The sequence below is a fragment of the Dermacentor variabilis genome, chromosome 3 (genome assembly GCF_050947875.1).
Source record: "Dermacentor variabilis isolate Ectoservices chromosome 3, ASM5094787v1, whole genome shotgun sequence".
Taxonomy (NCBI): domain Eukaryota; kingdom Metazoa; phylum Arthropoda; class Arachnida; order Ixodida; family Ixodidae; genus Dermacentor; species Dermacentor variabilis.
In genome coordinates, this window is record NC_134570.1 from 141,780,620 (window position 1) to 141,797,191 (window position 16,572).

The 16,572-nt window shown below is 44.0% G+C and overlaps 1 protein-coding gene across 5 annotated transcripts in view; it reads right to left on the reverse strand.

The window, feature by feature from the left end:
* The window catches only part of LOC142576338 (uncharacterized), a 56,887-nt gene that overhangs the window by 20,664 nt on the left and 19,651 nt on the right, over positions 1 to 16,572 (reverse strand). For 2 of the 5 annotated variants that reach the window (XM_075686434.1, XM_075686435.1), the window contains one exon: positions 7,195 to 8,151. The exons of the other annotated variants lie outside the window; for them this stretch is intronic. In XM_075686434.1, coding sequence (XP_075542549.1) covers positions 7,414 to 8,151 — 738 coding nt within the window. In that variant the 3' untranslated portion in view covers positions 7,195 to 7,413. Of the gene's footprint in view, positions 1 to 7,194; positions 8,152 to 16,572 lie in introns of those variants that run through there. 5 annotated transcript variants of the gene reach the window in all.

The window sequence follows — 16,572 nt, forward strand, 5'->3', positions numbered from 1 at the left end:
TCACCGAAAAACAGTTATCATCTTCTGTCTCAAGTTATGAAGTCACTCCCCCAAACTACGTAGCGGTTCGGAAAGATAAGCAATCACGGGGTGGAGGCGTTGCGTTAGCAATAAAGAAATCAATCCCACTGGTCATTCTTCCAGAAGTAGCTGATGCTGAGGCAATGTTTTGCAAGATTAACCCTGAAGCCACAAGTATAGTTGTTGGCTTCCTATATCGAAGCCCCGTATGTGGACACGAATGCATAAGTACCATACTAGAATATTTGCAGCAACATGCTCGAAATTGTCGTGTTGTTATTATGGGTGATTTTAACCTTCCCGACCTTGACTGGTCCACCATGCAGCACACAACAAAGGCTTCAGAAGCCCTTCTCAATATGATGTTAAATTTTAATTTTCGCCAATTTGTTGAATGGCCCACAAGGGTGCAAAACGATTCTCGGAGTAAACTTGACCTGATCTTGCTAAGTAGTAACTTTCTCTTAGAACAAGTGAAGGCAGAAGTCATAGAAGGTATATCCGATTACAATATTCCGATGTGTATCTTACCTCTATATTACAAAATATCAGTGCAAACGGCTGCCCAAACTATAATCAATTTTGACAAAGCAGACGACGCCCACATACAAAACTATTTAGCTCACGAATTCCGAGAGTTTTCGTCATTGACCTCAGATCCTTTGACTGATGTAAATTTGTCTGGATGCGTTTTAAAGACGTAGCGTCCCACTGTGTAATAAATTTTATTCCTGTACATCGAAAAAAAAACATTGAGAAATAACCAGTGGATTACTCGGGAAGTAATATATGCAAAGCGCCCACTCAAAAGGTTGCGCAAAGTTAGCAAGGCAACAGGCCCCATCTAAGACCCCTAGGCTAGCGATTGCAGCAAAAATTTTCAAACAGAGATCCAAAGAAGCGACATACCACTACTTCAACACTCTACTCCCCAGCTTGATAAAGAACAACCCACATAGATACTGGAACCCCTTTCGCCGAGAAAGCACACTCTCAACTCAGCTCTCGTCAAGCGAAAAAGGCGATAAAGCCAATAAATATAACCAATTCTTTTGTTCGGGCTTCACAAAAGATAATGGTGTCTTGCCGGAATTATTTCCACGGACTGTTTCCACTATCGACCCACTCATTATAACAGACGCTGGCGTTCTTTACCTTCTCCTTGCCCAAGACACTAAAAAAGCATGGGGTCTGGACAATATTCCCAACGAATTTCTTAAAAGGTACGCACAGTGGTGCCGCAGATACCTCGGCCGCATTTTCCGTAAATCCCTTTCAATATCAAAACTACCCAAAGATTGGAAAATAGCTAAAATTACTCCGATCTACTAATCGGGAGATAAATCCGTTGAATCAAATTTCAGACCAATATTGTTAACGAGCACGGCATGCAAAGTACTTGAACATATAATTCTAAAACATTTAACTATTTTTATAAATGAAGGCATCCTGTCCCCTAACCAGTATGGTTTTCGCAAGGGTTTATCGACCAAAACTCAATTAACCGATGTAATACACGATCTCGCGCAGGGTATTGACAATCACGGTTAAACGAACATAATCCTACTTGCTTCTTCTATGGCGTTTGATTGTGTTTGTAACACCAAGCTAATAGCTAAACTAAAAATACATTATCGGAGACATAGATGTTGTTGCTTGGGTTCGTGGGTTTTTAATAGGTGTCAGTTGGTCATTTTCGAACATACATCAGATTTAGTACCAGTAACATCAGGAGTGCCCCAGGGCTACGTGCTCGGGCCCTTGTTATTTCTCGTGTATATTAATGATATAACCACTAACATAGACTGTAAAATAAAGTTAATCGCGGATGACTCTATCATTTATAGAGAAATTAAAAATGATCAAGATCACTACTCCCTTACAAATCACTTAGTACTATCACAGAATGGTGCTCAGACTGGCAGGTGATAATAAATGTAAAAAAATCAGCATGTATGACTATAACGAGGAAAAGGGAACCTTCAGACTTTTGCTACACCATAAATGGTACAGCTTTGACTAAAGTACAGAAATATAAATATCTAGGCTCAAAAATAACGTCAGACCCGTGGTGAGACGAGCATATTCACCACATTATTGCATCTGCTAAGCAAAAGTTATTTTTTCTTCGCAGATGACTTCAACTCGCACCCTAGTCAAAAGAACTGCTAACATAAAAAAAAACATTCGTTAGGCCGCTCCTAGGATACGGAAACACTGTATGGTTTCTTCAAACCCAGACTAACATAAATGAAATAGGTACAGTACAAGGAAAAGCCATTCGATTTATACATAACAAATTTAGACCGGAAGACTCTCCTTCTAACCTTCTAGCTATTTCTGAGTTCCTTACGCTCGAAGCACGAGCGAAACAGGCACGTTCAAAATTTCTTTATCAACGCCTGCATAATTATTTAAAAATTGACATTTCGAACTACATTTATTATTCACAAACACGACCTATCAGGCACAAACACACAAGAACCTTAGTAGAGTACAAATGCAATAATCATGTCTTTAAATATTCCTTTTTTCCGGTTGTTTTCCGTGAATGGAATATGTTAACGCCTCTCACCACTAACGCTGAGTCGCTGTCTCAGTTTAAATGAAAAATTGAAAAAAAAAATTCCTAGCCGGTTAGAATTGCCAGTGCTATTATCAGATCAGTCAAACCAGCATGTACTTGTGCCCTGTACAAGTAGTCGTGTATGCAGCATAGAATGCCTAAATCGCCATTTTATTCTATATTGAAAATTAGCATGTGGGTCCTTGTATTTGGTGTATTCATTATATAGTGTAAATTGTCTATGTGTTAAGTGCAAAGCTGATGCTATACATGTATTGCTTGATCCTTAACGTGACGAGCGTTCTCTGTATATGTGCACATATATAGTGCCCACCTGCTATGGTCTCATAGAGCCTGGCAGTATTGTAAATAAATAAATAAATAAATAAATAAATAAATAAATAAATAAATAAATAAATAAATAATAATTTTTCATGGAACATAGGCGGATGACCGGAATCAACTCTTCCGAATTTTCTCATATTTATGCTCGACTCATGACTGCGAGACTGCCTGTTTCTTTTTGTAATTTTGCAAATCTAGCGAATCTGGAGTGATGCCTGTGTGTTGCGGGTAATTTTACTGAGAACAGCAGTAATGAGCAAGCAGCATGGCACGGCGGGACGTGAGAGACTCAGGGCATGCATACCTGGGAGCGAGCCCAAGATATCGCCGTTTGATGCCGAGCACTGTGACGTCTACCTAACGGGTCCTTTGCCCAGCCTACAAATGCCCAATCTGCACACTGTGGAACGCTGAAGGTTCTTCGCTCGACTCGTCTCGTGCGACATTCTTGTGAAGTTCTGAAGACTGATGCAGCGCTCACTCAAACCTCTCGTGTGTCTATGTGGCGTCGTTTGCTGGCACTCAATGCCCGAAGATGCAAAAGGAGCTTGTTGACCTTTTGATCTTAACATGTTCGGGCAGCTTTGTTGAGCAATTAACTGACATGTGGTTACAGACCTGCACGGCAGATTGCTTTTGCGTTAAATTTATGGGAAAAAGCGTTGCGCTATGAGACCATAGAAAGTTCGCATAATATTCGCGCAAGTGTTGTACATCGCGCATGTGGCTAAAAACAATGGCTGGCGGCAGTTATACTGTAAAAATTCAGCAGTAACACTCTCGGCAAAGTATATTTTGGCTTATGTTACAATAAAAATTTACGATTTGTGTATGAAAATAGTTTTCTCGAAACAAAAAAGCCGTAAGCACTTTAAACTGACATTAATGAAATACGAAAGTATAGAATGGCAAGTCGTTATGTTCGACATTAGGTTGCATGTGGTACTGTCAAATGTGAACCGCTATGGAAACGGCCATGTTTGGTAGGCGGGAGTCCAATGGTTGTGTTCATCGATGCAATTTCCGTGAAAGTGAACGTAGCTGCTGTCGCCGTCAAGGTAGAGCAAAATCTATCGATGAGCGAATGTCAGTGGAGACTGAATGTGGGGTCGTGTAGGAAGACGGATGGTCCCATTGAAGACATTGCTCTGAGTGAAAAAAAAGCATGCTCAGCTTCTTGCGCATCCTTCATTAAGATGGTTTACACCAAAAAAAATTGACTCGCCATCCTGGCCCTGCGAAAGGGGATGCCCAGCGAAGCTACTGAAAACCACCACTACAACTGCTGAAGGGAGTATGCAATAATTTGTTGCTTTATAGTAATCATGGTGATAATGGCAATAATGGTAATTTAGAGTAATGGTAGCAGTAGGAGCAATGGTAATTTTAACAGTGCGCGGTCGCTTGTTGTATTGCTGTTTCTTTTTCCCTTTGCCGATCCTCGTATTGACGCTGCTATTCGGGAGTGCTAACCATGCGTTGCCTACCCATAGCGGTGATGCTACAGCAATGAAATCAGTTGCTAGGCTGGTTCTTTTATATACTAAATGCTAGTGGCCTAACTCCCCACGTAGCAAACTGCGTCGACGTGACAGCTTGTGCGACAGTAATCTTTACCGGGAAACGTATGGAGGGAGCGCTACGTGCTTCGCATTGTTATCAGCAGCGGCTTATCACCAACTATGTGGTTCGGATGCTTGTTTTGTGCTTGTTCTTTATTGAAACGAATGCTGTTCTATATTGTACGCGCGATTCCAAAGAATATAAGCACTTTTCGCTTCACTTTGCTGGGTGTTTGAAGCCTGCTTCACCTCCGCCATGGGTCGGCCCGATATTGCGCTATACCTCCAGGATCGGCCCACGTTTTTGCCCACGGACATGCTTACTCAAATTAACATTAAATTATGGGGTTTTACGTGCCAAAACCACTTTCTGATTATGAGGCACGTCGTAGTGAAGGACTCCGGAAATTTCGACCACCTGGGGTTTTTTAACGTGCACCTAAATCTAAGTACACGGGTGTTTTCGCATTTCGCTCCCATCCAAATTCGGCCACCGTGGCCGGGATTCGATCCCGCGACCTCGTGCTCAGCAGCCCAACACCATAGCCACTGAGCAACGACGGCGGGTCTCACTCAAATTGCTGACAACCGCCGTGGTTGCTCAGTGGCTATGGTGTTGGGCTGCTGAGCACGAGGTCGCAGGATCGAATCCCCGCCATGGCGGCCGCATTTAGATGGAGGCGAAGTGCGAACACACCCGTGCACTTAGATTTAGGTGCACGTTAGAGAACCCAGGTGCTCGAAATTTCCGGAGTCCTCCACGACGGCGTGCCTCATAATCAGAAAGTGGTTTTGGCACGTAAAACCTCATAATTTAATTTTTTTCAAATTGCCGACCAACGAGAGGCTAACAGCTTCGCTGAAATAAATGTTTTAGGCAGCCAGATTAAATTGCAGTTCCTCTCGCGCCTGGCGCGTTTGCAGTGAAGCGTTTGGCAGTAAATTATTGACGGCAGTATAGAATGCATAAATTTGTACAGGTTGCATTACTCATTGTACTCTGGACGGCATAAAGCTAAAATATCAAGCTCGTTACACTTACGTCTTGTCTAAGTTTCCCCATATTTGAGGGTGATTACTCTGTGAAATTCTTTGTAAAATTTTGTCAATCCCATGAGAACAATTGTTTACATTTTGTCTTGATGCAGTCAGTTTTGGAATAATTACAGCCGAGCGAACTGATCTAAAGCGGCGGTTATTGACCCATTGTGATAGATGGCGTGCAGATTAAACAGTGAGCACTACACGACTCGATATTGTTAAATTACTCGGAATCATTTCATAGATGGGCCGGAGAAGCTCTTTGACAGACTGTTAAGGTGCAGCGTCAGTCAACTTTTCGGGAAAGCATGGATGCGCCCGGGAAGGGTGCATGCATGCTTTCATGAATGCACCAAGTTTCAAGTTTCAAGTTTCACTGAAAGTGCACCTGCGCTTTAACACTACTCTTCAATTCATTGTAAGAGGGTGCGACGTGAACGAGTCTTGGAATACATACTTTGTTTTATACTTTTCTGGCTAATTATAATAATCAAAGAGACAAAAATGTGCACGCTAAAAGGACAATATCAAAATAGGCTAAAATTAATTAGCGATAGCCTTCAGATAAGAGCGTAATTCCAGCTATGAGCACAACTGAATGTGTGAAGTGAACGTCCCCTTTGTGAAAGCCACATCCTGCCACTAAATATACAGTTAACAATGGTCTATGAGCCCGAGAAAACTGCAGGTGGCTCCGCAACATAATCTCCGTTTGGTGTAGCGCTTCGCTTAAAGCGTGCCCATTGCTTTGCATTGCCTGCCTATTTGTGTAGTAGAATTAACAACTGGGCTAGCTGGTTTGCTTGCGCCTTAGAAAATGTTTTATCGCACGAAAGACTACAATGAAGAGAGAATACAAAACCAAACATTTTAGCGTCGATATGGAAGATTTATACTGTTCTATACCTCATGATGGATTAATGGCTTGCGTGAAAGAATGTGTTACGGTGGATAATGATGAACTTTCTTTTAATCTCAAAAGTAGAACTTCGGTTCAAGATTTTTAGACTTGCTGAGTTTTTACGTAAAATCCAAGTTTGTGTCGGGGGGGGGGGTGAGGGGGGAGAAGACATTTACGTTCAGTATCCCGGCACATTGGAATGGCCAAGAATGGCCTATGGCCTTGTCCGTGTTTTTTGGCGCTGTTTTAATATGAAAGAACCTGGCTTCAATCAAGTCATCTGGAGCGTCACATCTTGCCGCCCACTGTAGATACGGCGATTGTCACCCTGTTTTGAAAGAAACTGAGTATATCTACAAGCGCAACTACCAGCTGATCCGTGAAATAGCAGAACTCTACCATATGCGAAAAAGAAGGGTAAATGCATCAGTCACCCTTCAGTCATGCGGCGTATAAAGAATTTGATTTTATTGATAGATAGACCAACTTTAATTTTCAGTTATGCCTTTGTATGCTTCAACCTTTGTTCTTTGACACACATGCGCGGTTTATTCCCCTTTTTTCTGCTTGCAAATATATGCTTCCCTTCATTAAAGTACTTGTGGCGGTGCTTTAAGCTTCCTCGTTCGTGTCACGCACAGAGTGGTAATTTCGACCAGCCTTGTGGAGTTGCAACGTATGCTGCTCAGAAACGTTTCTTTGTAACCGTCTCAGGAATGACGAAATGTCCAGCTTGTAGCTTTTGTCAGAACAAGCCGTCTCATTCAGCTGATTTTATTTCAGAAACCTTTATGAATATTTTGGCGCAACAATAACACAATTCTGTCAAACTGCGTAGAAGCCACGTGAGAGGAAAAGCCGCTAGTACTTTGTGAGCTTATTTTTTTGGTAATACTGACAGCAGAAAAATTCCATCTGTTCCGGAAGTTTCAGGCTTCGCTGGTGAGCTCGAAGAACGTGTTACTTCCTTACTACTCTTACGGTGAAGTACCGTATATGCTGGCGAGCGTAGTTTCTGTGTTCGTCGTTGGTTCCCGCGACGTTCCGCCTTCTGCTCCAGACACTCCTCCGCTCGCTGCTCCTGCGCTTCCTTCTGTGCTTCCTCCTACGCTTCCAGTTCCAGGTAAACTGGTACTCAGTGAAGTACTGCCTTGTCCTGACGGCGCGCCACCGATAGGAAAAATGTGTCCGGACCCGCCAGCTGGCCCTGCTTTTGGCAAAGACCTAGGTGGTGTCGGCGAAGCTAGGCTTTGGCTTTTGGCACGTGCTACTAGAGAAAGAGGACCTCCACCAATGTTGACGGCAGTCGCTCCGGGGGGGACACCTGCTGTTTCTCCGTTGAGCATCGGCTTCGGAAAGTTCGAGCCGCCTTCAGAAGGAATGCTGGGAAGCTCGGTCTTGCGCGTGAGCGGTAGGCCAGTGGAGGGGGCCGAGACACCCGTCTCGTCTCCTGCGACAGGTAGAGTAGTGGCCGCACTGCCGACCGGCACTACAGGGCCAGCGCCGGTGTTTGAGCTTGTGCTGTATGGAGAACCACTCGTGTCCACGGCTGGCCCGGAGAGTGCGCCCGGTTGTGCAGCTGTCTTCATGAAAGTTCCCGAGGCGAACGTGTCGACCGCTGCGACTGCCTTGCCGAAAGCCCCCTTGAACTCGCCAGTTTCGAAAGGGACGCAGCCCCCGTTTTTGCAGACTCCGCGCCTGCGTAGCAGGAGCGTCTGGAAAGAGCAGGATAATCATGTTGCGTGCTTGCTGTCTGCTTTCGTGAGTTCCGATATGCATAATGCTTGTAACTAGTAAAGTTGGCTGCTTTCATGCCGACATGTGATACAGCGAAATGAAAAGGGTGGAGGGCCTAGTTTTCGGCCGGTGCATCGGCCGCCCATTGATTGAACATCGGTACGAGATTTTGAGTCAAACTTTGATGTGCCACAGCTGTCGCTGCATGAATAGGAACTTTCGCTCGGCGCTGCCCATGCGCTCTGGAGAGGTCACGCCACATTTCGGCTGGTGCGTCCGCGTGGTCGGTGTTGCGAATACAGGCACAGCAGCAGGAAATAGGTGAAAAAATTCCACCTGGGTGCAAAAGCGCACGTCTGCACAAATGTGCCTTCTGCCGTCAACAATAGAGGGTTTTAGATTAGAGGCGCAAAAATTTTGGGGCCTCAATGAGCTTTCCGAGTGTTAGCGTTGGGGCACGCAGGAGGGATGAGTTCTAGAATTATAATAGGGCTTTGCATTAATATGGATAGCGTGTTTCGCTTGCAGCGCCACTATGGCGCCATGGAAAAGCTAATATAAATAAATAAATCAAATATACAATTTTATAATAAGAAGAGTAATTTTGACATTCGTGTTTCCGCGTTTAATTACAACTTAGAGGTTATTCTATTAGCATCAAGCAATTAGTTGCACTTAGTTTTGAGTAACCAAATTCACATGCCGTCACCAGCCAAGGTAACCGTCTTAGGCCTACCAGCCATGAAATCAACAAACCGATTCGGAATCCGCGGCATGTAATAAATCAATCATCATAACGCATGACAGTTGCGAGAAAGCAATAACCGCAGTCACTTCTCCTAGCTTGCCAACTTCCCGCGTTACCACAAATCGAGCCCACTTTAGTGCTAGGTTAGAGCCATGGCTTCTATGGGGGCAGCCATGTTTGTTGACGCAAAGCTTTTGGGGCAGTTTTTGGGGGCTCCGACTAAATCAGCGAAAAAGTGTGCCCGACGCAAAACCCAAACGCAGTTTGCGTCTCGCGCATGCGGAGTGGCTTCGACGCTATTTCTTTGGGGCCCCAAACGTTTGGGACCCCTATTCTAAATGTCCCTAAAGGCCAGAATACATGGAGCGAACTTTCACGATGAAGTTCGCGCGGCAGAAAATCTGCCGCGGCGCGACGCCGTATGTTCGTCGGGCTGCGCTACATGGCGCGAAGACAGGCCGGCCGCCGCCGGCGAGTCGTTGCGTTGTTATCAGTGTGGCTAGACGAGGCAAATGCGCTGTCGTGAAACACATGACAAAAAAAAAAAACTTTAACGACAATTATTATCGCTTTTGAATTACGGAACACTCTAAAAACGCGTACAATTTTGTTCAGAAATGATTTCTAGTCTTTTTTATGTGTTTGAGACATTCATGTGCCGATGCAGTTTAAAGAAAGCGGCGATGCTATGCGTTGTGGCAACACTGGGCGGGTAAACAACTTTCGGCTCGTCCAACTCCGCGGCTCTGTTCTGTGGCTCAACGCGCGCGTGGCCGAAGCAAGCAGACGAAAGTAGCGCACGTGAGCTTGTCTAACCATGGCTGTTATTATCTTGTTAAATTCCAGCCGCGCCGCTTTGGATGCCATGAATACGAAAAGCGGGAGACCGGCGTGAACGATAGAGCGGGATCGGGACACACGGACAAGCGGGGAAGCCTAGTCGGAAGTCGGGGCGGATAGTGAGACCTGATTGGCTCGCTTTGGGGCGCCGCTCGTTTGCCGCTTCCGGTATCGCCGCCGCCCGACGAACTTTTCTGCGCCAGCTGGATCGGCGGCGAACGACGTTTTCTCCGCCGCCGCGCGTCGCGCGTACGCCGCCGGGCGTCGAACGCCGACTATTCGTCGCATATTCGCTCCATGTATTCTGGCCTTAATGCTGCCAGTGGGGGCGTCATACCTCCCCGCGGTGCGATTTATTTGCGCAACGGATGCGCTGGGGCGTCGTTGATTTACCGAGCGATGTTCAGTGTCGACAAGGCACATCAGAGCTGGACGGGCTTCCTTGTAGCAATGCCTAGTCTCTATGTTAAGCAATAGTAGGTCCACTGTTTTATCAGTAAAATTAATGCTTCTCAGTGTAAAGAGCTCCGAATAGTTTCGTTTTTTTGTACCATAGTCTCGGTGTCTCAATACAGAGACGAGAAGCCCCTTAAATTTGTAGCTAACGTTGCATGGTTACGTAAAACGAAAGACTGCGTAAGGGGCATGACACTTATCTGTTTTTTTTTATTTTATTCCTCGATGAAGCCGTTTGGAAGTGCCAGCGTAACTCAAGCCAATGGCTTCCGGCGTATCACTGACGCAACTAAACGTCGGCTGACTTTTGATAAACTGCCATTTGCGGGCTATAGTATTATTGATGTATGCGCAAATGAATTCTTATTCTCTCTGCTATTGTGGCACTACCCTCAATATAGAACACAACGACAATCTATGTACGACTTCTTTGTCGACTGAGTGAACAAACAATACTGGAATACCGTCCCCACCGATCATGCGCTCAAAAGGCAGTGAAGACAGTTTTGTAATTTCTGAGAACTATTGCATGACTGCATAGTGCTGTCCGTACATCTGCTCACATACATAGCGTTCCGCTCTGTCTTCCTCTCTCATTTGTATTCCCCTTTTCTCGTACCTCATGGTAGGGTAGCCAATCGGACTTTCGACTGGTTAACAGCCCTAATATTTTAGTACATGGTATTTGGATGATGTTGTCTCCTTTCAATGGCGCCGGCTGCTCATTTTCACAAAGAGATTACAAAAAGAATGACCTTAAACGCATTAAAACTAAAATCCAATTCCAAATCATATCAACATAACGTCCAGTCACATAGGTGCACTAAAGCAAGCACAAAGTCCGATCACAAAACTACACCAAAATCAGCCACATAAGAAAGCACGGATTAGATTCAAATGAAGGTACGTGAATCCAGGCATTCAATTGGCAGAGGTCGGGTAATAAATGCAATAGAATGAGCTTATCACATATAAGCAATCTACTCAATAGTTTCCGAGAATAGGGTTCGCTTGTAGAAATCGTTGAAGGGCTAGTAACGCTAGTCTTTGCAGTGAATATGTTGGCCAAGGACCTAGGCTCTTTATGAGGCTGAAGGGCCTGCGGCCTAATGCCACTAAATCACATGCTGAACGTTGTCTGTGTGTTTCATATCTCGGACAATCAAACAGAAGATGCTGTACATCCTTACAACTGCATTCCGCACGATCAGCTCTTGAAGTTTTTTGTAGATGGGCTTTGCGTACGCCGTAACGAGGCCGCAATCAGTGAATGAGCGTTTCAAAGGCTTCCGTCGTATCTAATGCGGACAGAATTTCAAATAGAAGCGAAGAGTCAATGTGAAATAAATCTGAAGATTTCAAGTTCTGACCAAACCATGTCGCTTTGCAACCATGGGTCATATGTCTTAGTATGTGCCGGAATGCGCCTTGTGTTAGAGGAAGACTATATGTGGCGTTGTCAAGATGCGTTTTTCCAGCTGCCTTGTCTGCTGCAACATTACCAGTAATATTGCAATGCCCAGGTGTTCATTGGAACATTATTGTGCATTCTATTCGCTTGATTTTATGAGTTCCTTTAGTGTTTCGTTAACTAACGCCTTGTTCTTCGTATTGATGATGTCACCATGAAGTGATGGAAAAGGTGATTGCGAATCACAAAGGTTGACCAATTGTTTCCATTTCTGCATTTAATTTTTGTATCGTAGCAAAGGTTATATTGCAAAAGGCTCTGCTGTAGTTGATGATGTCGTGTGAGACAGCTTAAACGCCTGTCTAAGGTTGCATTGTGGAACGATATAGGTAGCTGTAGAATTTGTTTGGCAAGAACCATCTGTAAACGCTTGAATATAATCTGTGTTGAAAGTAACGCTAGTTGCTGTGCTGCTAGCATAAACATGTCTCGTTTGCGAATAATTCCTTCAATCGAAAGTTCAATTTTTGGAGCGAGCAGTCACCATGGAGGGTAGGAGATATCTGAGAGGGAAAATTCGTCGTGTGGTTGTAAATTTTTGTGCAACTGGATCACTGTATTGACACTCGCCCTCTCTCAATAAGTGCGATTGCTAGTGGGTGCCTTTGGGACTGCTCTGAAATGCGAAAGTAGTGTCGATACGTTTCAATCGCCCTCATAATAGAAAATGGAGGATGACGTGCCTCTGCAATTACCAAGGAACTTGTGGTTGCTCGAGGAACGCCTAAGCATACTCTGTGGCTCCTAGCTATTAATCGTTGAAGTCGCTTTTCAGATGAACGGGAGATTCCACAAAGAACAGGTGAAGAATATTCTTATCTTCTTCTTTATAAGTGCATTGTGTGCTTTTAGTGGGGATGAAAACAACCCTCCCCATGTCGTGCCTGCTACGCGGAGGAGAAGATTTATTATTGAGTTTATTTGTTCTTTGAGGGCTTTAAAGTGAGAATTCCAAGAAAGTTGCTTTGTCCCACTCACTCACTCACTCACTCACTCACTCACTCACTCACTCACTCACTCACTCACTCACTCACTCACTCACTCACTCACTCACTCACTCACTCACTCACTCACTCACTCACTCACTCACTCACTCACTCACTCACTCACTCACTCACTCACTCACTCACTCACTCACTCACTCACTCACTCACTCACTCACTCACTCACTCACTCACTCACTCACTCACTCACTCACTCACTCACTTTGCGTAATGTCAATCTTCTTTCCACTCCATAATTATGAAGATGCCACCAATCGCTAAGTAAATTCACCTTAAGCCCGGCTAAGAATACACAACTCTGTGAGTAGTTATTAAAGGTAACGTAACGTTCAACATGCGATCATTTTATTACTATCGCCGAACCAGAAGCTACAAATTGTTTCTGCAGTCGTGCTTCTTTGTTGAAATGATGTCTATACGCTTTATCGCCGCTTCATGTACAGTAGTGCTGCTACAACACATTTACAACTAGCATCGGGTTACAGCCGCGTATTGCGTTGTTCGGATTTTCATACACAGGGATTAGAAACTAAGTGATGAGGGAAGCAGCGCTTAAAGTACATAGCGTCGCAAGAATGGAGCAACAAGAAGTTTGGTCCTCTACAAGACAACGGCAATTGTTCAACTGCTGTTTTGTGGATCAGTAGAAAATTAACACTGTACAGTGATGTCGCTAAGTGTCACACTAGTGGATGCGTACTGCGAAATGGCTGTGTTTTATTGAAATGAAATCTGGTTTTGATTAATCTACATCAGCAGGTCGCCAGTGGCGAGTAATCAGGAATATATTGTACGTTTATATTACCGCAGCGTTTCTTGAGCTCTTGACTGACTGCTGTTTGTCACAAAGCCACCTGATGGGACCATCGGTGCTGTCATTACTGGATAGATCTGTCGGTATCCTATTATGTGTCTCCGTCAGTAAGTCTACCGCTGTGCCAGCACATGGATATGGCAGTCATCATCGTCATCATATTTATATTACAAGATTTACGAAATGACGATTCCTGCGTTGACAAGAAAGCATTTCTCTAACTTCAAGCGGCGCCAGGGCGCCGCTGGAACTTGAGAGGACGTACAAAATGTAGTATACAATCTAGCCGTGCAGGTAAACCAAACAGCCTATTGATACTACGACAACATATGCGATATTACACGAAAGGATAAGTGTACTTCTACTGTTACACAACTCAACCAAAGGAACTGATTAGGACTCATTACATATTAGATACATAAAACGAATACATATGTAAAATATGTTAATACCAGGTAACACAAGGTAACGCAAGGTTATGGTTTCAACAAACGGTGTATGCTGTGCTATTATTCATGGGTGAAAAACTTCAAACATTCTTTATAGCCGGATACAACTTAAGCCTCCAGTGACGCCCCGCCCACGCCCTCATAACCTCCAGCCACTGTTCCTCCGCGAGGCTGCAAATATTTCCTACTTCAAACTTTCCCTATTACCTAAGTAAGGCGGTAACCACAAAAATAAAATTAGCAGTGCGTATTTTATACGTGTACATTCGTCCATTATAGTAAAAAGGCGAAAGCCTAATTCTTTAATGAACTGAAATAAAATGCTGGCTTCGCTGCAAGTATTTATTGTCAAGTTTCACTTCAGTTGGCAGTGAAGTTTAACGAGTAAAACGGTGTCAGCAGTGAAATGAACTGTACCGCGGACATTTGAAAAGTGAAATGTTCAGACTTAATACACTTTGTCTATGTCTGTTGCACACCCCATCGTTTTCGGTGATGAAAAGACTTCAAGAAAAGCAGACGCTCCGGAGTTATCAAGTACCACACCATTTTGAAAACGTCGCATGACGACGACTTTGTTTGCTTCTGTGATTGGCTAGCGAAGTAACAACGCCGCGCAGTCCGCGTGCTTTGGACACAAACTGCTGTTTCCTCAAGTTGTATCCTAATATAGAAACATGTCTTAGTCTCTATGAAGACAGCCTGTCATCACTACTGAACTGCCATGTTATTGAAGGACATTGGAACTAAGTAGGCTAGCAATTGTAAAAGAAATACTCTGTTCAACAACCCTGTACCGGCCTTACCTGTAGTCTCCGAGTGTGAAACAAGTGCGGAGATTACTTTAAATGTAAGTCATTATTCAAGAACTCTCGAAAGAGCCTATCTGGAAAGCGTATAATGCACATAGGCGACGGCAGGCATGCAGCTGTCTTATAGTTGTAATTTTATGCTGTTGTAACTGTATTGTGACATGTTGAGGGAACACTGTTCACGTAGCAAGTAGTTATATTTTCGAAGATTATTAGGCTTTAAATATTTTGTTTGGTTGCTGTCGTCCATTGTAATGCAGAGTAATTTAAATTGGATCGGAAAATAAAATGTGCTATTTGGAGTTTATCTTTAAACAGAAGAAGTGGCGGCTTCGGTAGAGTTCACAAGCTCCTTTGGACAACTTTCTGGACAAATGGTAAATATGAGAGCTCGAAGTCATTCGATTAGATGTAACTAGGCCTAGGACTTTGTGTTCTTTAACTATGTCAATATGGGCGCAGCCCGGCCTCACCCTTTCGTGAGCAGATAAATTCCTCCTCGCGGTAAAAAAGAACCGACTTTCATTTCAAAGTGATCATTTTTTTATCTTTCTTTCTCTTTCTCTTTCTTTCAAAGCAACTTTGGAGCTCTTACACGACATAATTTGCTACTTGTAGAGAAAGGTGACATTGTCTGATGTCAAGAATATGCTATTGTCGTCCGCCTATTGAATTAGTTGTGCACGCCTATCAATTTATACTATGTAAATCATGTTAACGTTAATTAAGTGTTGCTCGATATCTACGTCATTATGCAACATTCGATCACATGAGTAGCAGTGCACTTGGAGTATAGAGAAAGGAATGAAGACGCCAAGAAAAGCGACATAAGAAAAAACTACGCGAGTAAATATGCGTATTGCATTCATTCTTATGGTTCTCATATCGTATAGTTCGTAGCAAAATGTTGGCGATAGATGAAGGACGCGCAGTGGCGTTACTAATAACGGGTGGTAGACCATCGCGATGTGCCCGCAATTGCAATACACTGGTGTCATGTACGGACTGCTACATTTATAGCAATGTTAATTTGAAGGTTTACTTTAAGAGGACGGTAGTGTCCGGCGGAGATCACTTTCGGGGTTAACTTCCCTTTTTCGTTACTTAGCGTCCGCCTGAATGCGCTACTAGAACGACGGGGCTTCTTTCTAGGGGCCTCATAGTCAATCAGCGTTCGTCTTGAAATTTATCCAAAATACGGCTCCAGTTCTATCTGTAATATCATCATCATCATCATCATCACCATCATCATCATAATCAGCCTGGCTACGCCCACTGCAGGGCAAAGGCCTATCCCATACTTCTCCAACTACCCCGCTCATGTGCTAATTCTGGCCATGTTGTCCCTGCAAACTTCTTAATCTCATCCGCCCACTTAACTTACTGCCGCCCTCGGATACGCTTCCCTTCTCTTGGAATCCAGTCCGTAACTCTTAATGACCATCGGTTATCTTCCCTCCTCATTACATGTCCTTCCCATGCCCCCCCCTCCCCCCCATTCCTTTTTCTTGATTTCAACTAAGATGTCATTAACTCGCGTTTGTTCCTTCACCCAGTCTGCTCTTTTGTTATCCCTTAACGTTACATTCAGCATTCTTCTTTCCATCGCTCGTTGCATCGTCCTCAATTTAAGTAGAACCCTTTTCGAAAGCCTCCAGGTTTCGGCCCCGTAGGGTGAGTACTGGTAAGACACAGCAGTCATACACTTTTCTCTTGAGGGATAATGTCAACCTGCTGTTCATGATCTTAGAATGCTGCCAAACGCACCCCAGCCCATTAATATTCTTCTGATTATTTCAGTCTCA